Consider the following 25,492-nt stretch of genomic DNA (forward strand, 5'->3'; position numbering starts at 1 on the left):
AACAAAACACCTTAGTAGATTTTAATTAGTGAAAAATGTAGCACTCGGCGGATAAGGAATATAGTCCCGATGGATGACTCAATATAGTCCCGACAGATGATGATTTATTATCCATCGAGTGAGTAGCTTGTGTAATAATGAGTCTATAGCACATTTCTGCATACACCTTGTTTAGATTCTGTAGTAGCACTCAAGTCATGTTGACTTTAATTAGATATGCATAATAAGTTGATCAATTGTACATAGATAATGTCTTGTAATTCTGCATAAATGAAATGAAGTCAACTGCCAGATAGCTACCCAACGGATAAACAGCAATACCACTCGACGGATGATCAACAAGGCAACCCGACGGATGATCATATACCCGACGGATAATCAATTCAAACATCTGTTGACAGTGACAACACAATCACATGTGTCGAGTGTATGCAAAAGGAATGTGGAAGCCTATTCAACTGGGTTTTAGAGAACAAAGAAGCATTGCCATTTCCATGCTATTATGAAGATATTCAAAGATGCTGGAATAGAGTAATGAAGCAGCATAGTATTAGACTTGATAGGTTTTGTTTTATTATCTTGTCTTATTACTTTGTAATCTTGGTGATATATAAACCAAGAAGTAGCAAATAGAACAACAAGAACACTATGCAAGTAAATTCTCAGAGAAACATTTGTAAGCTGTATTCTTAGCATTTCTCTGTAAGTTTAGTTGTTCTCTTTTGTAAGCAGCTGTGAGCTATTCAAGCTTCACAAAGTTATCTCGATATATTTATATATCTCTGGTGGATACTTTCAAGTCCACCAGAAAATTTTAAAGATTTGTGTTTTTATTACTTAGTGTTTTGATTTATTCCAAGTTATTATTCCGCACTTTGAAAATCAATTCACACAGATATATGTTTTAAGTTAGAACACTTTTTAACCAAGAAAAAGTTTCAAGAATTCCATTCAACCCCCCTTCTGTAATTCTTGTTGCATTGTTAGGGACTAACAGCGATTGGTTGGACTATAACAGATATCAAGGGAATCAGCCCTTCTTACTACGTGCATATAATTCTGCTAGAGGAAGGTAGCAAGCCTACGGTCGAGCAGCAAAGAAGACTCAATACAATCATGAAGGAGGTAGTGAAGAAGGAAATTCTTAAGTGGCTATATGCAGGGATCATCTACCCTATTTCAGACAGTTCATGGGTAAACCCGGTTCAATGTGTGCCAAAGAAAGGTGGTATTATTGTGGTCGCAAATGAGAAGAATGAGCTTGTTTCTACTAGAACAGTCATGGGGTGGAGAGTTTGCATGGACTACATGAAGCTGAACAAAGCCACTAGGAAGGATCACTTCCCTCTGCCCTTTATTGATCAGATGCTCGGCAGGTTGGCTGGCCATGAGTACTATTGTCTTCTGGATGGTTATTCAGGTTATAATCAAATTTGTATCGCTTCAGAAGATCAGGAGAAAACTACCTTCACTTGTCCATTTGGTACTTTCGCCTTCAGACGAGTTTCTTTTGGTCTATGTGGTACGCCAGCCATATTTCAGAGATGTATGATGGCCATCATTTCAGACATGATTGGCTAAAATGTGGAGGTGTTCATGGATGACTTCTCAGTCTTTGGCGATTCTTTTGATGAATGCTTGCAAAATTTTTGACACGTTCTCAAGAGGTGTGTTGAGACCAATCTGGTGCTCAATTGGGAGAAATGTCACTTTATGGTGCGTCAGGGCATCATTCTCGGGCACAAGGTTTCTAGTAAAGGTCTTGAGGTGGATAAGGCCAATGTGGGGGTCATTGAGAATCTTCCTGTACCTATTTCTGTTAAGGGAATTCGCAGATTTCTTGGAAATGCGGGCTTCTACAGGCGTTTCATCAAAGACTTCTCAAAAATTTAGAAGCCATTGTGTAGTTTGCTAGAGAAAGATGTTCCTTTCAAGTTTGATGATGAGTGCCTTGCAGCTTTTGAGACATTGAAGAAGAGTTTAATCATGGCACTGGTCATAACTGCACCTGATTGGAATGAACCTTTTGAGATGATGTATGATGCAAGTGATTATGCAGTTGGAGCAGTTCTTGGGCAGAGGAAGAACAACATATTGCATGTGGTCTACTATGCTAGTAAGACCCTAAATGGTGCTCAACTGAATTATACTACTACAGAGAAAGAATTTTTGGATATTGTCTATGGTTTTGAAAAATTTCGATCATATCTACTTGGGACGAAGGTGACAGTTTTTACTGATCATGCTGCAATTCGTTATCTCGTCTCAAAGAAGGACTCGAAGCCTAGATTGATTAGATGGGTTCTTTTGCTTCAAGAATTTGAACTAGAGATCAAGGACATAAAAGGGACTGAAAATCAAGTCGCTGATCATCTCTCGCGTTTAGAGAATCCTAATGCTACTTCATTGGATATGACATTGATAAATGAATCATTTCCCGATGAGCAGCTGTTGGGAGTGCAAGAAGAAGAATCATGGTTTGAAGACATTGTGAACTACCTTGTGAGTAATATCATGCCTCCTGATTTATCTTATGCTCAAAGGAAGAAGTTTCTACATGAAGTGAAGTGGTATATGTGGGATGAGCCATTTCTTTTTCGTCAAGGAGCTGATCAAATCATCAGGAGATGTATTCCTTATAGCGAAACGGGGGGGATCTTGTGAGATTGCCACTCAATGGCTTATGGAGGACATTATGGTGGAGAAAAGACAACAGCTCGTGTTCTTCAAGCAGGTTTCTTTTGGATGACATTGTTTAAAGATGCTCATCAGTTTGTTTTGAAATGTGATCAATGTCAACGTGTAGGTAATATGTCCAAAAGGGATGAGATTCCTCTTAATGTGCTTCTCGAGGTTGAGGTCTTCGATGTTTGGGGAATTGACTTCATGGGGCCATTTGTCTCATCTTGTAATAGTCAGTATATCTTGTTGGCGGTTGATTACGTGTCAAAATGGGTTGAAGTTAAGGCGTTGCCAAAAAACGATGCGAAAGTGGTGCTTAATATTCTTCACAAGCAGATATTCACAAGGTTTGGAACTCCAAGAGTTATAATTAGTGATGAGGGGTCGCATTTTTGCAATCACAAGTTTACTGCTATGATGAAAAGGTATAATGTGAATCATCGCATTGCTACGGCTTATCATCCTCAGACAAATGGTCAAGCTGAGGTATCTAACAGAGAGATCAAGCGTATTTTAGAGAAAGTGGTGTGTCCATCGAGGAAAGATTGGTCTTTGAAGCTTGATGAAGTTGTTTGGGCGTATAGAACAATATACAAAACTCCATTGGGAATGTCGTCGTTTCAGTTGGTTTATGGTAAGGGGTGTCATTTGCTGATGGAGCTAGAGCATAAAGCGTATTGGGCTTTAAAGAAGTTGAATCTGGATTTGGATGCAGCTGGTAAGAAGAGGATGCTCCAATTGAATGAGCTCGATGAGTTTCGACTTCAAGCTTATGAGAACAACAAAATGTATAAGGAGAAAGTCAAGAGGTGGCACGATAGGGGTCTAGTGCTCAAATCATTTGTGCAAGGGCAACAAGTTCTTTTGTTCAACTCTTGTCTTCGTATTTTTCCTGGAAAGTTGAAGTCAAGATGGTCAGGGCCGTTCATTGTCAAAACTGTATTTCCACATGGAGCGGTGGAAATTTTTGAGAATGATTTGGGCCAAGCATTCAAGGTAAATGGTCAAAGATTGAAGCATTATTATGGTGATACGGCAAACCACGAGGTGATTAGTGCCGTTCTATTGTCCATTTGATCTCGAGATTCTACATCCAGCTAACGACGTAAAAGATGCGCTTCTTGGGAGGCAACCCAAATTTGTTGTACATTAGTAGGTAAGAGAAACAAGAAGAAAGGAAAAAACACAAAAAAATCAGAAAAAGAAACAAATTCAGGGCCAACTATAGAAGCTGGGTGCGCCCGTACTGATCAAGCGCGCGACCGCGCCGTTTTTCCAGTAACCAAGCGCGCCCGCGCTGATCTAGCGTGCGGCCGCGCCGGTTTTCCAGAGAGTGAGCGCGCCCGTGCTGTCCTAACATGCGGCCGCGTCGGGTCCTGTTCGAAAAAATTTATTTCAGCAGTTTTAATAGGTAAAATCGGGACTTTTACTCCAAAATCAATTCCAACCTGATTTTTACTCTTCCACATCCCATAATTTCCTCTCCCAATCAATTCCATTATTCCCACGATTCCCATAATCAATTCCCACTTCTATTCCTTATAGAATTCACACCTCTCCACCTATAAATACATACACTTACACACAACTTCTCCACCGCATCTCAAACACAAATTCTCTCTAAACACTTAAGCTTTTATTCTCTTTTCTGCAATCTTGATGGCACCCAAGAGGCAAAGAACATAAGTTGGAAGCAGCACCACCGATTCTTCATCTACAGGTGGTATGAAGCCCGTGTTTTCTACTCCTGAGGCTGAAGAAGAGTATACAAGGCTTCTCTCGAAGCCTATTGCTAGAGAGCGAGGTTTTCTGCCATCAGGGAAGGATGGTAAGCTATTAGAAATAATTCTCGAGATGGGCTGGGTTTCTTTTTGTGAGGCACCCGCTGCTGTGCCCATGAGTGTTGTGCGGGAGTTCTATGCGAACGCCAAGGCGGAGAAGAATGGTTTTGGGGTGAGGGGGAGGACTGTGGAGTACAGTGCAGAGGCTATCAGGACGGTGATTGAGCATCCCGCGAGGAAGGTGGGTCAGGACACTTGGAACGATAAGACTCCAAAGGACTTTGATTTGATCTCATCGTTGCTACTCTCTGTGTGCCTGAGACTCATTGGAAGTTCAAGAGGGGCACTACTGATTACTCCACGTTCCCTGCGTCGTGCATGAACAGGTTTGCACGGGCCTGAAACTCGTTTATTTGTGCTAACATCATGCCATCTTCGCATGTGTATGAGATTACTGTGGAGTGTGCTCTTCTGTTGTGGGGGATTCTGCATGGTGATTACATTGATTTGGGGATGGTGATATATCAGGGGATTTTGAGATTTTTGAGAGGAGGTACTACATGAGCTATTCCATATGTATCTGTTGTGATGAAGTTGTGTGTGGCGGTTAGTGTTCATTGGCCAGCACATGAGCAGCTGTAGCTTCCCAGTGCTCCTATCGAGAGTTCTACGTTGTTGAGCATGCAGGAGTGGTATGGAGGGAAGCCCGATCCCAAGGGGCTTGGGTATTCATATGATCATCTGCCAGGTGGTGTGCCTATGGAAGCGGCTACAGCGGGAGGTTCTCAGCATGCCCGTCGAGCAGCTCGGATAGCTCAGTATGGAGAGGAGGCTGGTTCGTCGCAGCAGCAGCAGCAGGAGGCAGTAGGAGCATAGATGGGAGCTGGTTTGAGTTCGACGCAGTATAGGCATCTCGCGAGGAGGATGGATGTGATGCACAACATCCATAGTCGGTTTGCACAGCTTTTAGAGCCACCGGTGTTGACAACCAGTGGCCAGTTTTTGGTGAGGATTCCGTATATCCGCCGCTAGACATGCCTGATACTCCACCCGTTGAGGGTGATGATTCTGATTCATAGTAGGTATTCCTGAATTCCTTACTATTACCTTCACTGAGGACAGTGAATATTTTAAGTTTGGGGGTAGTAGTTGAAGGAATAGTTTTTGTGAGTCTCATATAGTTGCATGTTCATGATAGTTTAGTTCATATAGTTTGCATATTTTGCCATATAATTTTTTTTATTGATAGTTTTATGTTATTTTGTTCATATTGTTTTCATGCATTTGCATTATAACATGATCCCTTTGATAATTTTTTCCACTTGACTTGTGATATTGATGCTAGTGTAGTGATGTCGTGTTTAGAGATATTTAGTCATATCAAGTTGATTTACATGCGAGAGACACTTGTATTTCACTAAGTCTTATAGGTTGCTAGAGCGCTAGATCATAGTCATGGTTTGTTGGTTTGTCGAGGTTTAATCACTTGTTTATATTTAGAATTTAGGATATTCGCTTAATAACAAAAGACAAGGATATTTAAAAATTGGAGAAAATTGGATTTCATTGCTAGTTGTGTGGCTAGGTGTCAAATGGCTAGTAGCCGGCTCATATTGATATGAGTGGTCTAGGGTTGAACGAGATGGAGTGAAACGCACTCGTTCAGAAATTTGTTAAAAAAAAGAAGAAAAAAAGAGAAAAAAAAGATGAAAAAAGAATAAGTGTTATGTATAATTGATCACGAGTGGGCTCTTTAGTACTCGAATTATTAAGTTCTTAGGGGACTTTGTGTCTAGTGACCTAAGGCTTTTAGTCTGGGATCCCTTAACCTAAAGCTCGCTATATGGTAACTATTGTATAAATCTTTTGTGGACCTCACTCATTGCACGATCAAATAAACATATTTGTGTTATTTTATTGTGAATAAAAATATGAGGCCGTGTTAAACTCCGATATAAGAATTGAAGTGTTATAAGTTATTTTGAGTCTAGCTTTTATTCTGTTTATAAACTAGCGATTGTCTTGATAAGTAGTGAGTCATGATTGTTGATCTAGTTACGATAGTACATCTGTAAGCATCTGCACACACGAACGTCTCTAGTTTGTAAGTTGATTTGTATGATTTAGCTGATCTTTATGTGAGTAATTGCATTTGTTGAGATATTGCTTGTCGATTGGTTTAGTTATTATATGGGGATTGTTGCATTCATATTAGTTGCATTCATGCATTTATTTCTTGTTCTTTGAGTCTGTTTATGCTTGAGGACAAGCATCGATTCAAGTTTGGGGGTATGTTGAGTGGCATTTATGACACTTTATATTGCTCTAATAAGCTTTGAATTGATGCATTTGTACTCAAGTTATTAAGTGTTTTAACGTGTTTTCGAGTATTTTTGCATTTCAGGCATTATCAAAGTAATCAGGTGAATTAGCATTGTTTTGGTGCTAATATGGTGTCTAGGTGGTGTTGGAATATAAGCTCGCGAAGTCAGGCTCGAGGCTGCAAGAAAAGGAGAAAAGAAAAGAAATATTTTTTGTTAGAAGCCCAGAGCGCCCGCGCTAATCAAGCGTGCGGCCGCGCCGGAATTTCAGAGAGCCAGCGCGCCCGCGCTGATCAACCGCGCGGTCGCGCCAGGTCGGCATGCAGAATTCCTGTTTTGAATAGAAGACTGATTTTCTGGTGTCTATGCGGATGAGGGCTACTATATAAATAACTCTAGGTCATTTTTAGGAAAAGGGGGACACTTCAGAGCTAAGGAGAAGACGGCAAGAGATCTATAACACGAATCAACAAAGGCGAAGACGATCTAGTTTATTCTTGTGAATCTTTGTTTTGAGTTGTAATTTTGGATGCTCGTTTCTTGTTTTATTGAACCTATACTCTTGTGTTATACTGTGTTATTTATTCGTTATAAAGACTACGTTTGTTATATCATGTTTTCATCGGAACCCACGTTGATGATGAGTCCAATTATGGGATAATCGTTATCGTGGGGTTTTAGCGGATTTATTTATGGATTTCTTTAGTTAATTGTTTAATGCCTTAGTATGTGGTGATTGTATAATATCCTAGTATTGGTTGTGCGTATTCGTCTTGTGAGCATCGCGAACTTATAAGATATTGTTTTAATTCTTAATGAAGCGAAAGTGAATTTAAGGATTTAGAACTTGTCATGCTAGCATAGGTTCATGTATTAGTTATGCATGATTCGTAAGTAATTTTAACCATCTTACTTGCCCTGTGTAATCAAGATAGATAACTTGTGCGTAAACCGTTATGTTGTCAAATTCTATAGACATATAGGGTCTCAATATAATTGGTGTCTATTCAGCTTCTATATCTTTTGTGGATGTCTCGTAGTATGGTACTCGTGCAACGAAAGTTGGCGTTTATCAGTTTAGTGTTGTCTGATTAGTGTCATCACCATTGCATGTTAAGGTTAAGAACAATAAGGCTATTGAATGAAGTATTTAATGAAGTCAGAATCCCATGTTTGTCATATATATTCATTCAGTCAATTTTAATCTCGTAGTTATAATTATTAGTTTATAAATAACATCAAATTGTTATCGTCTTAGCATTAAATAATAACCATACATTGTTGCTTAAGTGCGTGAATTAATTAGTTAACCAATACAGTCTATGTGGGAACGAACTAGAAAAGATTCTATACTACTTGCGAACTCGTATACTTGCATGTATTATTAGCGCATGTTTAGCGGCTAACAAGGATCCTCTTCAGAGGTTGATTCGTGAGCACATGAATCTCCCTCGCCTGGAAGTAGTGTCGCAATTTTTGGCTGGCGACCACTAGGGCATAAACTAGTTTCTCTACCTGTGGATATCTAACCTCCGTATCCTGAAGTGAGTGACTAATGTAGTACACCGGGATTTCTTTTCCATTATCGACCCGAACTAGAACTGCCGCGACTGTTTCATCGGAGGCTGAGAGATATACCCGCAACGACTCGCCTTGTAATGGTCGAGTGAGGATGGATGGATTTGTTAGAAATGCTTTTAATTCAGAGAAGTTCTTTTCACATTCAACATTCCATTCGAAGCGCGAAGATTTGGAAGCTTTTTTCATTGCTGAGAAAAAGGGGAGGCATCTTTTTAACGACTGGGGAATAAACCTTCGGAGTGTGGTGATGCAACCTGTTAGTTTTTGTAAATCCTTAACGGATTTTGGATTCTCTATTTTCAAGATTGCTTTTGTCTGAGATGGATCTGCTTCGATACCACTTTGGGCAACTAAAAAGCCAAGGAATTTCCCCGCGGTAAGACCGAACGAACACTTAGTTGGGTTTAACCACATATTGTTTTTTCTCACATTTTTAAATATTTCGCGAAGGTCGGACACATGGTCGGAGGAAAGATTCGACTTTGTAATCATTTCCTCGACATATATCAGCATATTTCTCCCGATCTGTGAGGTGAATATTTTATCCATCATTTGTTGAAAAGTGGCCCCTGCGTTGAATAAATCGAAAGGCATCATTCGGTAGCCGAAGACTCCCCGGTGTGTGATGAATGTAGTCTATTGCCAATCTTGGAAGTCCATTTTAATCTGGTTGTACCCCGAAAAGGCATCCATAAAAGAGAGGAGTTCATTTCCCGCGGTCGTATCAATGAGTTGGTCGACGTTTGGCAGTGGGTAAAAGTCTTTAGGGCAAGCCTTATTCACATCCGAGTAATCAATGCACATTCTCCATTTCTCGTTACTTTTCTTGACCAGCACTACATTCGAGATCCATGTGGGGAATTATACCGGTTCAATAAAGCCAGCCTCAAGTAACTTGTCAATCTCTTGATCGATGGCTGCTCTTTTCTCGGCAGAGAATGTTCGGTGTTTGTGCCTTACTGGCTTGATGTTTTTGCTGATGTGTAAAGAGTGTCGAGCGACGACCTCTGGAATCCCCGACATGTCTTTGGGATCCTAGGCAAAAATGTCAGAGAATTCATAAATAAGGCTCGTGATATCTTTGTTTAATAGTTCTGGGAGATTCTTGCCAATTCTTGTAATTTTCTCAGGATTTCCCTCAACTACCTCAATTTCTTCGGTTTCTTCGACAGGAGAGCAAGAGTTGCTGGTGGGTGGGTCGACAAGTGCTCTGGGGTCGATGTCGAGCACTTGATTGACCTCAAGTTCTTCGTCTAACTTCTTCCTTGGAGATACTGTGGTTAAGTAGCACTGTCTTGTTGTCGCCTGGTCACTGGTCATTTCTCCTACACCAAAATCTGTGGGGAATTTCATGTTCAAATGAGAGATGGGAGTTATAGCTCAAAGTGCGGTGATCGTTGTTCGCCCCAATATGGCGTTGAAACTAGAGGAGGCACTAATCACATAAAACTTGACTATCTTCTAAACTTGACACGGTGGAGAACCAAAAAGTACCGGCATGTCGATAGTTCCTACCACGTGAACCTCATTCCCCGTGAATCCATACAACGGTATTCGAGAGTTCTCAAGTCTTCGATCCCCGATATCCATTCCGGAGAAAGCATGATGATACAAGACATCGACGGAGCTGCCATTGTCAACTAGCATTTTCTTAACTGTGTTGTTTCCCACACGCGTGGTAATGACAAGGGCGTCCTAATGGCCTTCAATGAGACCGGGACGGTAGTCGTTATCGAAGAAAGAGATGACCGGGGAGGGATTTGCTCTAGGGCGTTTAGTTGTCGAGGGATTGACATTAAAAACTTCTCGAGCATAAAGCTTGCGAGAGTTGTGAGAGAGGCCCCCGGCGGCTATACCGCCAAAGATGACATCGATGACCCGGTCTTCTTCATCTCGATGGTGGCGTTTGGGCGTATCATCTTGTTGCACATAGTGGATAAACTGTCCCCGTCGAATCTTTTCTTCAATGAGGTTGCTGAGTTGAAACCATTGTTTTGTTGTATGGCCGGTGTCTTCATGATAATCACAATATCTGGAGCTTGGGGGTCTACCTGGTTTTATGGGTCTCGGAGGACGGTAATCTGGTTCCGTTATTTAATATTGCTAAAATTGTTGCCTTCTCGGCGTTGAGTTTAGTAAATTCTTTCTCAGGTCGATTACGGGGCTGCCAATCTCTGTCTCTTCTATCCCTCGGGAGGTGGTCAACTGTACGCGACGGTGGTGATTGGCGACGCTCTCGGCGCCTTTCGCGCGCGGGCGATCGAGGACTTTAGCTACGACGCCGTTCGTATCTTGACACACGACGAGGAGATTGGATGCAACTTACTGCTTCTTGGAGCATCATGCGATGTTCTATAATCTGAAATGCGTCTTGAATGGTTTTTGACCTTTTCTCAAAAATTTCTTCTAGGAGTAGTCCGTGTCTAGATTTATCAATGCCCACTGTCAGGAAATTGACGGTCATCTGCTCTATCAAATCCGGTATTTCCGCTATTTCCTCTCTGAATCGAGTTAAGAAACTTCAGAGGCTCTCCCCGGAGTGTTGGTGCATTGTCATCAAGGATGCTGTGACTTTGATGCCTTTGTAGTTACTGGAGAATCGAGCTTGGAACTTGCTCTTTAGAGTTGTCCATGAGTCGATTGATCGAGGGGGTAGATTAATGTACCATCGAAGGGCTGTGCCCCACTGACAACAGGCGATCTCTGAGTGGCCGAAGAAGGCCATGCGGCCGTCGAAAGTGTTGAGAAATGCTAACGGGTCAGAAGATCCGTTGAAATGATCAAGGGCAGGAGTTTTCAGCGTCCTGTCGATGCGTGCTTTCTCGATGACCAACGACAGGGGGCTCTCGGAGACAGTTTCGAATCCTGACTGATTTCACATTATGGTGCGTATCTGAGCGATTTCCTCCTGCATTTTGGCAAATTCTTCATGAGAGATGGACTATGTGGATTCGGTTCGCTGAGAGACATCGGCAGACGATACTGTGCGATGTCGACGCTTGTGCGGCTGTGAGTATGTTGACTCTGCTGATGGTTCATAATCATATTCAGTGTCTTCATCTTCATCGTAGAGCTCATCATCTTGTCCCTGCATCTGAATCGACGCTTGCTGGAGCTCTCGACGGAGACGATCAATTTCACGCTGTCGCTCAAGCTTTGCTTGGAGCATTCGAGTCTCACGTTCTAGGAGTTCAAGTTCTTCATCTGAGTAAGGTAGATCTTCTGGTCCTCCTTGCCTTGAGTTTTTAACCTTTCCCTCTTTTCGAGGTGAAGTCGCATGTCACTTGAGAGAATCTTTTTGCCTTTGGATGTCTGGATCCTTAAACGCTGATCTGATTTGAACTTTCTCTTCTTGTCTCGTTGATCTGCGTTTGTTAATTTCACCGGCTGATCATGGGAAGCTCCTTCCGGTGGAGGAAATAAACATTTCGGTTTTAATGTCGATTGTTTGGGCAGTTCTTGACCACCGTGGGTCGAGGTGTCGGCGATAATTTATGCCGTCAACTCCTTTACCTGAGTTGGTCCGGCTGTTCCCGGATCAATTTCTTCCACAATCATATCTCGGTTGGATTTGTAGAGTAAAGCTGCTTCTAGCGCCAAATGATGTGCCTTAATATTGATAATTACTAGGACTAATCTTTAAGGAGGTGCTTTCTTTACTCAATTAGCCAACCTCTTTAAATGAGGTTGGTCCTTTATATTTATAGGTAGTTCCAAAGAGGCTTTTTCTTACAAAATGGGCCTCTTGGGCCATTATATTAATTGTTACATTATTTGCTATTACTAAATCTTCTTGGGCTTTGTCTTTTTTGGGCCCATGGTCCAACATGTCCATATGCATGTATTTTGTTTCACTTTTTTCCTATTAAGTTTGCCTCCGTCAATGTCGACCATTTCTGTGTGTTCATGTTACATCTTTCCAGTTGCCTCAGTAAACATAAAGAATTTGACAACTTATCGATACAGCTGCCTGCAGCTATAGTCAATATCTCTATGATAGTACATGATTAGGAAACATTCTGTTGTGTGCTTTTGACATCAGGGGCTTAACTGCCAGATTTATGGTGTTAATGATAGACTTTGCAAGATGCTGTCTTGATTTATTAATGATAAGACCATGAACAAATGAACTATACTATACATATAATGATTGAACATTTGAATGTATGTTTACATGTGAAAGCTACTTGGTGGTCATTAGAACTATAATGTATATATCTGGACAAGTTAACAACCAAAAATGATATTCTTCTCCTTTTGTAAAAGGATGTGAATATATTTGTTGCTATGTATGTTCCGCTACAGTATTCATCACATATCGATTTATACAGAAACGGGTTTTTTAATGGTATACAGTTTTTTTTTTGTTTTATAGATTCTCAGCATTCCTATCAAGCACAATATACATCAGGTCTGGACCTTGTTAGTCATACTTTCCCTTTATCATCTTCTGAATGATTTTCTGAGATGAAATTTTGTCGAGTTTGATTCCCCAACATTTGCGTCGATCATCTTAAAATTCAGGCTTCCTGACGAATGGAGTTCATTTAATTGTTTGCTAGGACCTTACCTTGCCCAGAGAAGTGATATTCTGAGACCTTACCTTACCAAAGAGCACAAAAAATTCCAACATTTTAATTTGTTTTAGTTCCTTTTCAAAGTGAATAATTTTAGGTATCGTCGACATCAAGTTTAAATCAAATCAAAGAAAGTAAGCAAAAAGAAGATCCACTTGCATGCAATATATCAACCAAAGTATATACTCTTCTCTGTAGTTCCAAACAACGTCAAAAAAGATAGCATATTTAATCAAATAGATAGCTTTTGGCTACCACAACTACTTTGATGAGATTAGTGTCGTCAAATTATGTATATTCTGATAGATATTGACAAGCTATCCCACCCATTCCATTTGCAGCCAAAGTTTCTCCTTGTTTGTCTATGTTTTACATGGAGTAGGGCTACTCTCACCAGACTAATCCATTATTATTTATGAAAATGGAAGCCTGGTAAAAGAAAAGTACTCCATAGTTTTGATATAGAGTACTTGTGTTGAAATTGTGATGAGGCTTAAAGATAAATAGAAATCTTGGGATTGGAGGGGAGTCCTTGTCTAAGCAAAACGCAGGCAGACTGAATGAGTTAGTGGCAGGCAAGGTTCATGATGACAAACACTATATTCATGTTTCTTTCTGTAGTGCCCTGTCCACATTTCTCAGTTTCTTCATTTTTGCACTGGCTTTCTTATTCATCTACTTGTTCATTTTGTTTTCGGTATTATATTTTGTTTGGCACATATATTGTTTTTTGAATTAAATTAGAGGTTTGACCAAATGAAAGAAAGACAAGCTGTGTCCACTTACAATGAAGAGTAGCAGAATGAATGAATTTTTTTGAAGAAAGTATCAAAAAGTAATCCAAAGATGAGCTAGCTCTGTGAAGAGTGCATTTAGCATAATCATTCTATAGTCAATTATGAAAATGGAGTCTCCAGAACTGAATTTCTGAATTATGTTGTGTGCATATAAGCATGCATATACTCTTTTTAACATACAAAATTTATGTAGTAATACATAAAAGATCTATATGATGGAATGTAAAAGGCTACATATTATCATCATGACGTTCAAGAAATTGAAAGCAGTATCTGTTGAAGGGATGCAAGGGAGGGACCATTTATATGTGCTAGCTGTTGTGCAATCTCTGGTAGATTTCCCACAAACTGAAATATTAAAAAAGCTGCATGAGGGGGTGGGGAATAACATGTCTTAGTCCACCTATCTTTGTTCAATTTCTTTTTATTCTCTTCTTTTGCTATTTTACATGTTTGTTAAAGATCATTATAGCTAGGCCCTTATTTGGTTAGGATTTGATTTATTATCCATAACATGGTGGTTTGATCAGTACTAATGATTGCAGAAACATAGGTTTACTTAAAGTTCATGTTCTAATAGTTGTACCTTGTTCCCCGTATACCTAGATTGAATCCTCACATTTCTTGTTAAATCGAAGAACAGAACAATATTGTGCCTAATAACAAGGTATGATGGTTCTCGCATCAACATAGTCTCTGAAAAGTCCTGATGTAGACAATCTTAGCTTTGTTTTTCACAGGTGACAAAACTATTAGTAACATTTTGTGTTGATACCCATAACAATTGAATCTTTAGAATGCCAGTTATGTGGTAATTAGTATTTTAGCATACTTGTAAGGACTAAGAGTGGAATGTACTAAGTAGGTAGGTAGAACAGAGTGTTACACTACTATTCTAGCACCTTTTCATATTTATATACATCCTCCATGTACATTCTGACTTTTTAATATGCCCTCTGCAATTGCACATTCTATTCCATTAAATCAGATAGTCTGTGACACTGACCCTACATGGTTAAAATCTTAACTTGTTCTTCTCATTTTTTCTGTTTTGTTCATTCCTTTGGATTACTTGTTGTCCACCAAAGTCATGCAAAGGCATACCTTTTGATTAGAGCATCCAACTTTGGTTTTCTTTCAACAAACAGAAGATTAGCTGTTTACCTTTTATTAAAGAAAAGGAAGAAGTGCACTTTAACCTTCTAGATTCATACTCACAAGAGAAAATTTGCAGATACAAAACTTAAAAATACAGTAGCAAGACTCTGAAAAGACACATATACACATACAGGAAGAATAAGGTAGGTAGTTCAGAATATAACATATTTAAGGCTTCCCAGATTTCATTCAGTTTCTTCTTTCTTGTGCTCCACTTAGCTTTCAGTAATTAGATTGATCTGTGCATGAATTTCTCAATCGCTATCAGAAATCCAATTATCAGAAGCATACTGATTAGATTTATATCCTTTTCTTTTTGAAAGATTTTACGATGGCACAAATGCAGAAGGTGGTGTTATTCATGGCTCTAATTACAGTTGTTGTTCTTATTCTTACACCATGTATGAAGGCATCTGATCAAGAATATGTTGAACCGGACACCAGAAATAATCATGTCAAGACTAATAAGGTAAGTTCTTTGATTACACAATGGCCACGGAGGAAATGAAAGTTTTTAATCTTTCCAAAATCAACATTTCTGTGTTTGTTTGCATTTAGCTAACCTCATCCATGCAGAATTTTTGAGTTTGGGCAAATTTTCTTCACAAATAACCGATTTCAACTGCGATGCGTTTCAGTTGAGTCCTCAGAAATTATTTGACATTACAGTCCATGGATTTCTCCTTTGGGCATCTATGGGTTTCTTGATGCCAATAGGAATACTTGTCATCAGAATGTCGAATACAGAACAATCTGGAAGAAGACTGAAGATTTTGTTCTACATGCATGCAACTCTTCAGGCAAGTTCCATTCCATATGGTCATTTTTTTCTTTGTTTTTTGTACTTTTCAGTTAACCTAATTATTATCTGATAATACAGTAGTACTAGTGTCTAATTTGCTTTTTGTGTTACTAAACTCTTATAGTCAAGCTGATCATCACAATAAATCTCTAACTAGAGCCACACAAAGTGGACAGAAAATCTTTAAAGTTTGTCTATTACATATAAATACCCTACTCCAAAGCTTTAATGATGGTCAAAAATAAAAGTAAAGATGAATCTACCCTACTTGCAAATAATTACTCATACAGCCCATAGTTTTTGTCAAAAGATATAAGGTGTTACTAATAGATAGATTATAGGTGCTTGAATTTTAGGATAAGATATTAAATATGTCTATCTAGTAAAGGAGCATCAAGCAAAATTATGACACTACTAGGTGTAGTACATTCTTAATCAAGTCGAAAATGTTCATACAGACTGGGTCTTACATAGTTGTCTTCCCTCATCTGATGCATTATACTAACCTGGAAATAGATTTCAGCAATCCCTGCATATGCCTTCATCACACGAATTATGAGTTTCTTTATGTAATTGACATGCCTTATTTGTTCTGCAGATACTTTCTGTACTTCTAGTAACAGTAGGAGCAGTTTTGTCAATAAGAAAGTTCGAAAATGCTTTCAACAATAATCACCAAAGGTTTGGATTAGCCCTTTATGGTGTCGTATGGTTGCAAGCTTTGATCGGTTTTTTCCGCCCAAAAAGGTAACACACATGTAGTCTTTTAAAGACTCGTTTTTGCTGGAGAAAGGCCTGCTAAACCTAATGTAACAAGATGGCATTATCCATTTATTCTCCTCGAACTGTTCTTAGTTACTGATACACAGAAAAGCACAAAACAATATTTCCACTTTCTTTTAATCAATCTTGTGATAACTTAAAATTTAATCACCAGAGGGCAGTGCTTAATCTCCCTCTACTTAGATGTTGATGGTCTAGAGTCTTAGTGCATGAGTAGGTTTAGGGGCCTTCTAAAAACCATGCTTTCATTATAAAAAGAGAAATGTTATTACCGGAGCAGGAAGACTGTTCACAACATCTCTGGTAAAAAACAAAATGTTACAGATTGTGAATGCAGGGGGGATTTGCTACAAAATAACTCTTGGAATTTTTTTTAAAAAAAATGCTCTGAAAATAACGTTTTCTAACACGTGCAAATTCAATGAAATTATAAACTTAAACATTCTCTTTCCTGTTATAGGGGAAATACAAGCAGAAGCTTATGGTTTTTAGTCCATTGGAGCCTAGGAACTATGGTTACTCTACTGGGAATCATTAATGTGTACACAGGTTTACAAGCCTACCATAAGAGAAGTTCCAAAAGTATAAACTTTTGGACAACAATTTTCACTGTCGAAGTAATCTTTATTGCTTTCCTTTATTTGTTCCAAGACAAATGGAACTACATTAAAAAACAAGGAGTAGTTATAGGCGATGCACAAGTCCAACGCACTAATCAGACAATGAATCCCGGAGAGCAGAAGCAGTTTAGCTTTTACAGAGGTCCCTTCAGAAAAACGAGTGTATATTCATCTCAGTGATCCTGGTTTTGCTAACAGGAAGACTGTTCACAACATCTCCAGGTGTGAGATTTTTTAGTTACCAATTGTAATTATTGACCTAATGATATATAGTATGGTTATCCAAATTTGGATTGTAGTTGAAGCTTATGCTTAGAGTGTGAGTTATAGTCATATCTATATGTTAAGCTTATGATAATATAGCATTTTTGGTTAAAGCTATAAAACTCAGGTTGATAATATTGATATGTGTGTACTGAATTATGTACTGATCATATTGCAGTACTTATTCAGGATGTGTCATGCATATCTTTTGTAAGGAAAGAAAGAAATTACTAAATTACATTACTATAGTTCTTGAAATTCTAATTATTAGGTAAAATTTGAATATTCTGATAAAATGTTATGTTGGCAAGAATTGTTTTGAAGTGACTTCTTTGAAGAAATTGGTGTTTATTAGGCAACAGGAATGTCAATGAGAATAGCAACTAGTAATCTTGCGAAAACTTCAATTGCAAGACGCTGGTGACAGACCAAAAATGCTTAGCAAAATGAACTTAACAGATAAATGATGCTTCATTCATACCTGAAAAGCTCTAGCTTTAAGAGCCAGGAGTTTTCACAGAAAAAAATCTCTCTACACCCGAGTCCTAAGAATAGGGTAAAGAGCCAGAATAAATCATAGCCTTCCTGAGCTCGCGAGTTTTTGACTTGCATGTCAGAGGTGGCCAAGGCAAAAACACTAGTCAGGTTGTGATTTTTCGCAGCAGTCACTCGACTGGAATGCGTTAGGTCAGTGGTGGACTTCCCAGCCTCAAGGATGGGTTAGGTCAGTGGCGGGGTTAGGTGGGTAACAGCAGCAAGCTCATCAGAAACAGCTGAAATCCACATTAAGCATTAAGAAAGTGTTGAAACTTGGCACAGTTTCGGAGCATTGTGTTATGCTAATTGAGTCAGTTTCAGCATTCTAAAACTCTGGGTACCTTTCCCCAGGAAAATTATCAAAGCTCAATAATCAAATACTATGCACAAGAATTCCATGTATAAAAAGGTAGAAATTTGTCCAAACAATTTAACAGACGACTCTGCTGGGGATCGAACCCAGAATCTCTGGTTTCGTAGACCAGCGCCTTATCCATTGGGCCACAGAGTCCGGATGGGAAATTGTTGTTAATAATGAAATTTGACCGTATGTAGCACGGTCGATAAAAAAAATCAATTCTTGTATTTACATGAACTTGGATTATATAGGCGATAACATGCACTAATTACTAATTAGAGTTTAGACAGCTGACCTATCATCTATCAGCTACATTACACATATACCTTTGTACAATAACAGAATTTACATGACGTATGCAGAGCACAACTAATACAATCTGCACGAGGAGTTCATCAAACTCTGAATGTCACATAATTGCGAATAAGTCACAGTCGAATGCACAAACTTCCTGAGGCACAAGTGGTTCAAGCCAATGCGAACCATTGTTATTATTACCACAAGAATCCATTTCCAACAACCACGGCTCCATCTCTTCATATTGTAGTGAACAACTCGTCATGTTCCACGTACTTTGAAACTCGAGGTCTTCACTAATCAATGTAGTTGCCATGATGTCATCAATGATTTCTTGTGAAAAATCAGATGTGACTGGTGTGCTAATCAGATCAATATAAAGATCCGAAGAATCAAATGATAATTGAGGGCTACTTTCTTGAAAACCATAGTCTCCGGTAGTATACATGAGATTGTACCCTATAACGGGAAGTTGCTCAAGTGGTTCAGATATGATGGCGCAAGGAGGAGAACCGGATATTACTGGAATGCTAATCAGACCGATGTCAAAATCAGAGGAATGAAGAGATATTTCCGGGCTAAAATCCTGAAAACTGTAATCTCCACCAGGAAACATCATACTGTTCTGTATAACTGGAACCTGCTCGTGATCAGTTGGTTTAAAAGTGGTGGCACAAGAAGATGAGAGTGATGCACCTGTATCACAAACACTTGTACACCCAATATTTCCATTGCCAGTCAATTCTTGAACAAGATTTTTGAAGGTAGACGAATCTGAGAGAATAAAGACTTTAGGCTTCAAAACCTTGGCCAAACTATGGAGGTTACTTTTCTCACAACTTTTCTTTAATTTACTATTCACTGATAACTTACGATCATCAACTGCAGCTTGACTGGTGATTAATTTCTTTACCATGGTTATATGAAGGAAAGTAGGAGTTTTCTTCGATGGATCAACCTAGGAATAGTCTCCTACTTTCTAGTGGGTAACGAATGATCCTAACAGCTAATAAAATTGGAAAATATAAAGGTGTTGATATACACAACCGTTAAGGTAAAAGCATATGAAAGAGATGCTGAAAATGATGTGCTATCGATTATGTCTTATGAGTCAGAGTCTGTCGCTTAAATGCACTTTAGCTTGGTTCACGTGGTTTCCAGGCTATTGCGCAGCAGCCGAAGGGTAGCAGCTGCGGGTTATCTATGATTAAAAAAATAAAAAAATGATGTGCTATCATTCTTTCTTCTTCACCTACCTTTCTAGATAGTTTTCTCCTGATTAGTTTAAGTTATTACTACTTACAGTAAAAGCACACGGCCTAGGGTCCAACTATTTGTCTAGTTGTAGTTGCTTCCATTTTCAGAGAGCGACTCTAACTTTGGTGATCATATATGAAAAAATTACGGAATAATTATCCCTAATCCAAATCATCAAAAACCCTTAATTATAAAGCAAAATTGGGTGTAATAGTACTAGCAAGACAGAACCTGGATGCAAAAAAAAGGACATAAAAGTCAGCAAGCGTTTCTTAACTGGAAGTGTGGAATGTATTTGGTTGTGATACGACAAACAGGAATAGGACGGATCATATATCGACATAGTTTATCGGTCAAGGACAGGGCAAAGCCAAAATCGAGTTTCCTGACTCTGATGCCAGGAATTGACATCACAGATTAAGACTTGCTAGTTGTTTAATAATCTGCCTGTGAACCTGTCACAGGTTTGGATGTGATTAGTTTTATACAAACACATCTTTCTTAATCTGTAGCCGTAATGACATAGTTTTTAGTCTTCTAGATGAGATTAGTCATGTACTTACTTGCAAACACCCCTTCTATACTTTGTTTCCGTTTTGACATAGTTCTAAACAGTTAGCATCTCCTTTTTATGCTGTTACATATTCTATTACATTTCTTATTTCACTTAAATAAACTAATTAGACAAGCTGTCAAATTCCTGCTCATTGCCTACTCTAAATTATGACACATCTATGAAATTAAGATTATATTTTATTATGAATCATCCGATAGCTTCACACCTTCAACTGAACTAAAAAAAGTTGGTCGGGTTTACCATATGCATTTCACCTCAGCTGTAGATATTATTTTTCACAAAAATCTATGCATTCCAGTCGAGATATATGCAACTTTATCCGCGACATATTTTGTGGTGAATTTAGATACATACAAGTAAATTTAAAAGTAATTAGCTATAACTGTCAATTTAGCTTATAATATACTAGTAATTAAAGTTAACTCTATATTTTGGTAATTATAAACTTCTACCGGGAGTAGGGGCTCGCTCATTCGTCTTAGGCAACAGGGTAAGTAGATTCCCACAGCTAGAACAATCTCCATGGTTTCTGGTAAACCACAATGAGTCAAGATACTCCACCCTCTTAACTCCTCCAGATCCCACACTTCTATCACGGTTCTTTCTTACGCACTAAAAAAGGTTAAAGTGACAGTAGTTCATCGCTATATGGGAAGGTTTAATACAAATAGTTGATAGGTATCACTTCAAACAAAAGTGCGACAAAAACTGAACCAATAAAAATGATATAAGAAATAAAATCATTTAACCTCCCGTCATTTTGGATCAACCATCCTATCTGTAACAACATGATTTGGTGTATTGATGTAGGTAGTGAAGGGGCACTCAAATCATTGATGAATCCCTAACAATCTCTGTTTCTTGCTTTCCCAGTTGAATCACTGTCAATCTAATAAATAAGTGTCAAAAAGGTTTATGAGATGCAGGAATTTTTTCTGACAAGGATGACCCAAGTCTTATCATAAGGGGATATACAGGACTGAACTCTTTATCTCCTCTTGCTCTAACCTTCACTGCGTAATCACCCAAAGTTGCTTTGATACCTTTCCAGATCTGATCCTCCCCCTGAGAATCCAACCATAGTGAATATTGCAAATATGTAAGCTTGTTCCTCTGCAATGGTGATTCGAGTTCTTCTGGACCACGAGAATAAAGATGATGAAGTATGACGCTTAATGGAAGATCTTGAAGGAGAGGGGATTCAGCCAATTGAGATGTTTCCAAGAAGATAATAGGCCTCAATGCTCTAAGAGCTCGGTAAGGTGCACCAAGCTGTTCTACTGGGAACAAGTTCTGACCCACAGCTAATTCCAATTCAGCCATGTCTCTTGCCATTTTTAACTTTCCAGATTCAGAGAGGGGTCTAACGAGTGAAGCATGTCTAATAAAAAATATCAAAACACGAGAAGCCATGCTCCTGACAAGCCTGGTGCATATGGTTTCTGACCCTACAGAGCTAGCACTTGCTGAAGTAGGCAACAGTCTAGACAAGAATTCTTTACGAAAATGAGTTATGCACTGCTGCAGTTCTTCCATGTACGGAGATGAATTGTTGTCCATAGCAGCATCCATGCCAAGTGCACCAAAATTCTGATCATGGATCTGCAAGATACAAGACTCGAGGCGCTCAAGCATTGCTTGAAATAAGGATGTTACAGAATCACAGGCAACACCGTATATTGTGCCCAATGCGGAAGACAAGACTTCTGCGGCAATTGTGGGCAGCCCTTTCACCATTAACGTTACACGTGTATGAATTTCTTGTAGATGCTGACAAAGTGTAAAGTTTTTCATCTGAGCTGGAGTTGCTGCACTTGTTATCTGTCGTGCTTCAGGTCCGGTGGAAATCTATACCAAAATTTTTAGGTGTTAAACTAATATCATATTTTAATATATTAAACATGATAAAGGTTTAAAGAAGTGCTCTAACTAACTAATGCCCATTCATATACTTGGCTCAAAGTTTTATCTCCAGGAAACTTGTGGACTGGGTTGTTTGATCAGGAGTAGAAAGTTGCTCTATCTTTATGCACCTGGAAATTGGTGACAAAAAAGTCTTATATCTAGTGACGGGACAGTTAGAAAGTACAGATAGGAAATTGGGAGACTCGTGCTGTGGGGTCTGAAAGGCCACTACAGCAGGAAAAGACATCTTTGTCATACTTCACTTGTATTGTAGATGATCATATTGGCTTGATTTATCGATGGGAGAGGTGATATTTAACTTAGTTTACATTAAATGTTTGCTATTGCAATTGGCATGAAGTGCAAAACTGCCAACGAAAAATGATGGGAATATAAGAATTTACGATATATGAGAACTCCCATTCGCACATATTTAAGATACGTACACAAAATATTGATTCAATTAAATGAGGTGAAACTTACCTGGTATTCAGCTCTTTGTGCCACCAGAAGTAGAACTTTGCTGATCTCTCGCAAGACTAGAAGTGTTAAACGAGCATCCATGTGAACAGCTTCAATCTCTTCCTGAATACGCAATATAATTCTTGATATATGTTCCTTGGATGGAATACTTCCACGACTTGACATTGGAAATACAGTATTAACGAGATCTGACAAGCGACTCAAGCAGAGAGCCAGGAAAGAATTCTGAAATGTTTCAACAGCTTGAATCATCTGCTCTCTTCCTTCTGGACTCAAAGCTGGTGGTACTCCTTTAACATCAGTGTCACGGGAAATTCTTTCAAGGAGATTCTCTATCATAGAGTAGAGTTTCGGATAGGCGGTGGTGAAAATTTCTTTAACAAAGCTCGATGCTGTGAAAACAGACTTCATTTGGCTAGCAAAGGCTTTTACAAGTGCCTCCCAAACTCGATCTGTTAACATCGAATCACCTTCCTAAAATAGAAAAAGCTGATACAAGTAAGAACAGCTATAATCCTAACAACTGGTAACAAAAATACAACACCTCTGATAGCATTAAATCACTAACAAAGTTACTCAAAGTAAAAGCATACAAAGAAATTACCACCAACTATAACCAACTATCTGTCCTACATTTTGAAGGTAGCCTATTCTACATAATCAAATTAGGATTCCTAAAGATAAACTACTTTTTAGAACAAAACTAGATTCAAGGTTACTTTTTTTTATAATCCATGGAGGGGCAGTACTCTTAGCTGAATCATCTTTATTTGTACGGGTAAGAGTAAGGTGTGCATACACCTCATTTAAATCCCATGTTTTAGGAGGGAAGGTACACCAATATATTTGGTTTGGTTATATCTACATGCGTACATACAAAATATAACACAATCCTCGATATCAGAATTCCAACATCCAAACCCTATTAAACTTTTAGCATAATGTAATGAACTTAACATACAACTACAAAACTGACAGCAGCAAACACCATACCTGCATAACCTCATCGAGCAACAACACATGAGTAAACGGATCCCTCTTCTTAGACAAAACTCTCTGCAAATGCCAAACCGCCACAACAATACTATGCAACTGATCCATACACCCATTCATCCGTTGCCACAAAGCTTCCTTCGCCTTACTCCCCCCACCAATCTGCGGCGTCCCACTCCTCTGAATCCCACCCGGCCCACCCCCATACATCCCTCCACTACTCGAAATCGCCTTCATATCCAACGCATTGGCAATACTCTTCACAGCCACATTCTTATACTTACCAACCAAACCCTCCACCGTGACACGTAACTCCCCTAAATTATAAAACACCTGCAAACCAGCACCAACTTCGGCCTGATTAAACCCTTCCAATCCCCTCTCCAAAACCTCCATTCCTTTAACCCTCAACTCGTCCCCACACTCGAAAACCCACTTCATTTCCTCCTCAACCACCGCAATTCCCCCTAATTCACTCTCATTAAACAAACTCATAACCTCATAATACAATTGAGCACATTTCGACAAATCTAAACTCTCCACACTCATTAACCCCCTCAATTTCTTCGATAACCTAAGTAACCGAATAATCGACTGTAAATACGAAACAGTAGAATGTAAGTTGGACAACTGTATAGTCTTGGATTTGATAACCTTATTGGGCTCGGAGATCTCGGAGCGGAGGCGTAAAAGCGAAGACTGGAGAGTAGAGAGAGAAGATCGGAGATGAGAGAGAGAGGAATCAGCTTGGTGAAGATTAGAGAGCTGAGAGAGGAGATGAGTGTGGTGAGAGAGAACTTGAGAGCGGAGGAGAGTTTCGAGATTGCGAATGGCGTGTTGGAGCTTTTCGGCACGGGCGATGGAGGATCCGGTGGAGAGAGCGGCGGAGGAGAAGGAAGTGGAGTTGAAATCGGGCGAGAGGAAGACGGAGAAGATCGGATCGGAGGCGTAGGAGGACAGAGGGGAGGAGGGAGTGGAGATTGATGCGGTGGTGGTGGTGGTTGATGGCCGCTCTTTGAAGGTGGAGATACGTTGGAGTGGGTGTTGCCGCGGTGTTGTCGTCGGCGACGCCATTTATTTGATTTTGATTTTGATTTTGATTTTGATTTTGATTTGTTGATTTGTGTTGTGTTGTGTTGCCTGTTTTGTTTGTTTACATTTACCGGCAGTGAGGATGTGTGAATATTTTTGTTTTTGGTAAATGATGTGTGAATTTTCCAAACTACCATGTACTAAACTAAATCAAATATACCAGTATATTCCGATTTCGTGCCGTCTTCCTCTCATTTAGACGAATGAAGAGTCTATTTCCCAAAAGATTACTGCCTTCTGTGTGTATATATACAATATATAAAAAATGTCAAAATATTTCAACTAAAAATGTAAAATTTGATGTATAATGTAAAAAGAGGTTGAGATAAATCTAAGTCTAAGCTCTTATTCACATATAACATACCTAAGTCCAAATGCGTTTAACATTACTTGAATACAGGGCAAAATTTCTATATTCAATTAGTGTACCACGCTCCTTCTTAATAGCCTTTCACCCTGACTATCAACACCTCGGGCCCTTCCACGCATATTATCCCAGATCGAAAGCACACCACACACAGATTACGAACTCATAAATCCAAATTGCTTACCATTCTGGTCGTCATTCAAATCAAATAGCCTGATTGAATAAAGGTTGATTGGGCTGAGAATAAAATTTGCAATGTC

The 25,492-nt window shown here is 39.1% G+C and overlaps 2 protein-coding genes and 1 non-coding gene across 4 annotated transcripts; 1 reads left to right on the plus strand and 2 right to left on the minus strand.

Moving 5' to 3' along the window:
• The first annotated feature begins 14,714 nt into the window (after positions 1-14,714).
• Positions 14,715-17,417, plus strand: LOC141702764 (cytochrome b561 domain-containing protein At4g18260-like). 2 transcript variants are annotated; one of them, XM_074506381.1, is made up of 5 exons: positions 14,715-15,040; positions 15,221-15,366; positions 15,536-15,697; positions 16,298-16,446; positions 16,943-17,417. In XM_074506381.1, exons 2-5 carry the CDS (start codon positions 15,229-15,231, stop codon positions 17,280-17,282), a joined length of 789 nt encoding a protein of 262 aa, XP_074362482.1. In that variant the 5' UTR covers positions 14,715-15,040; positions 15,221-15,228; the 3' UTR covers positions 17,283-17,417. The 2 variants fall into 2 exon arrangements, with proteins under 2 accessions (XP_074362482.1, XP_074362483.1); XM_074506382.1 differs by lacking the exon at positions 14,715-15,040 and having other exon boundaries at positions 15,054-15,366.
• Positions 17,418-18,341: 924 nt separating this feature from the next.
• On the minus strand, positions 18,342-18,414 carry TRNAR-ACG (transfer RNA arginine (anticodon ACG)). The gene has a single exon. It is a non-coding gene; the product is annotated as a tRNA-Arg (tRNA).
• Positions 18,415-20,749: 2,335 nt separating this feature from the next.
• Positions 20,750-24,897, minus strand: LOC141702763 (conserved oligomeric Golgi complex subunit 5). The gene is made up of 3 exons (XM_074506380.1): positions 23,774-24,897; positions 22,781-23,254; positions 20,750-22,240 (listed from the first exon to the last, which is right to left on the minus strand). Exons 1-3 carry the CDS (start codon positions 24,845-24,847, stop codon positions 21,296-21,298), a joined length of 2,493 nt encoding a protein of 830 aa, XP_074362481.1. The 5' UTR covers positions 24,848-24,897; the 3' UTR covers positions 20,750-21,295.
• Between the last annotated feature and the right edge of the window lie 595 nt (positions 24,898-25,492).

The sequence above is a fragment of the Apium graveolens genome, unplaced genomic scaffold, assembly GCF_009905375.1.
Source record: "Apium graveolens cultivar Ventura unplaced genomic scaffold, ASM990537v1 ctg5669, whole genome shotgun sequence".
NCBI classification, from domain to species: Eukaryota; Viridiplantae; Streptophyta; class Magnoliopsida; order Apiales; family Apiaceae; genus Apium; species Apium graveolens.

Excerpts from the sequence above, each read along its gene's own strand:
- LOC141702764 (XM_074506381.1), top strand. The coding sequence starts at position 15,229 with ATGGCACAAATGCAGAAGGTGGTGTTATTCATGGCTCTAATTACAGTT. Across the intron at positions 15,367-15,535 it reads ATCATGTCAAGACTAATAAG|TTGAGTCCTCAGAAATTATT; the intron begins GTAAGTTCTTTG and ends GATGCGTTTCAG. Across the intron at positions 15,698-16,297 it reads ACATGCATGCAACTCTTCAG|ATACTTTCTGTACTTCTAGT; the intron begins GCAAGTTCCATT and ends TTTGTTCTGCAG.
- LOC141702763 (XM_074506380.1), bottom strand. The coding sequence starts at position 24,847 with ATGGCGTCGCCGACGACAACACCGCGGCAACACCCACTCCAACGTATC. Across the intron at positions 23,255-23,773 it reads TGCTCGATGAGGTTATGCAG|GAAGGTGATTCGATGTTAAC; the intron begins GTATGGTGTTTG and ends TTTCTATTTTAG. Across the intron at positions 22,241-22,780 it reads CACAAAGAGCTGAATACCAG|ATTTCCACCGGACCTGAAGC; the intron begins GTAAGTTTCACC and ends ATTTTGGTATAG.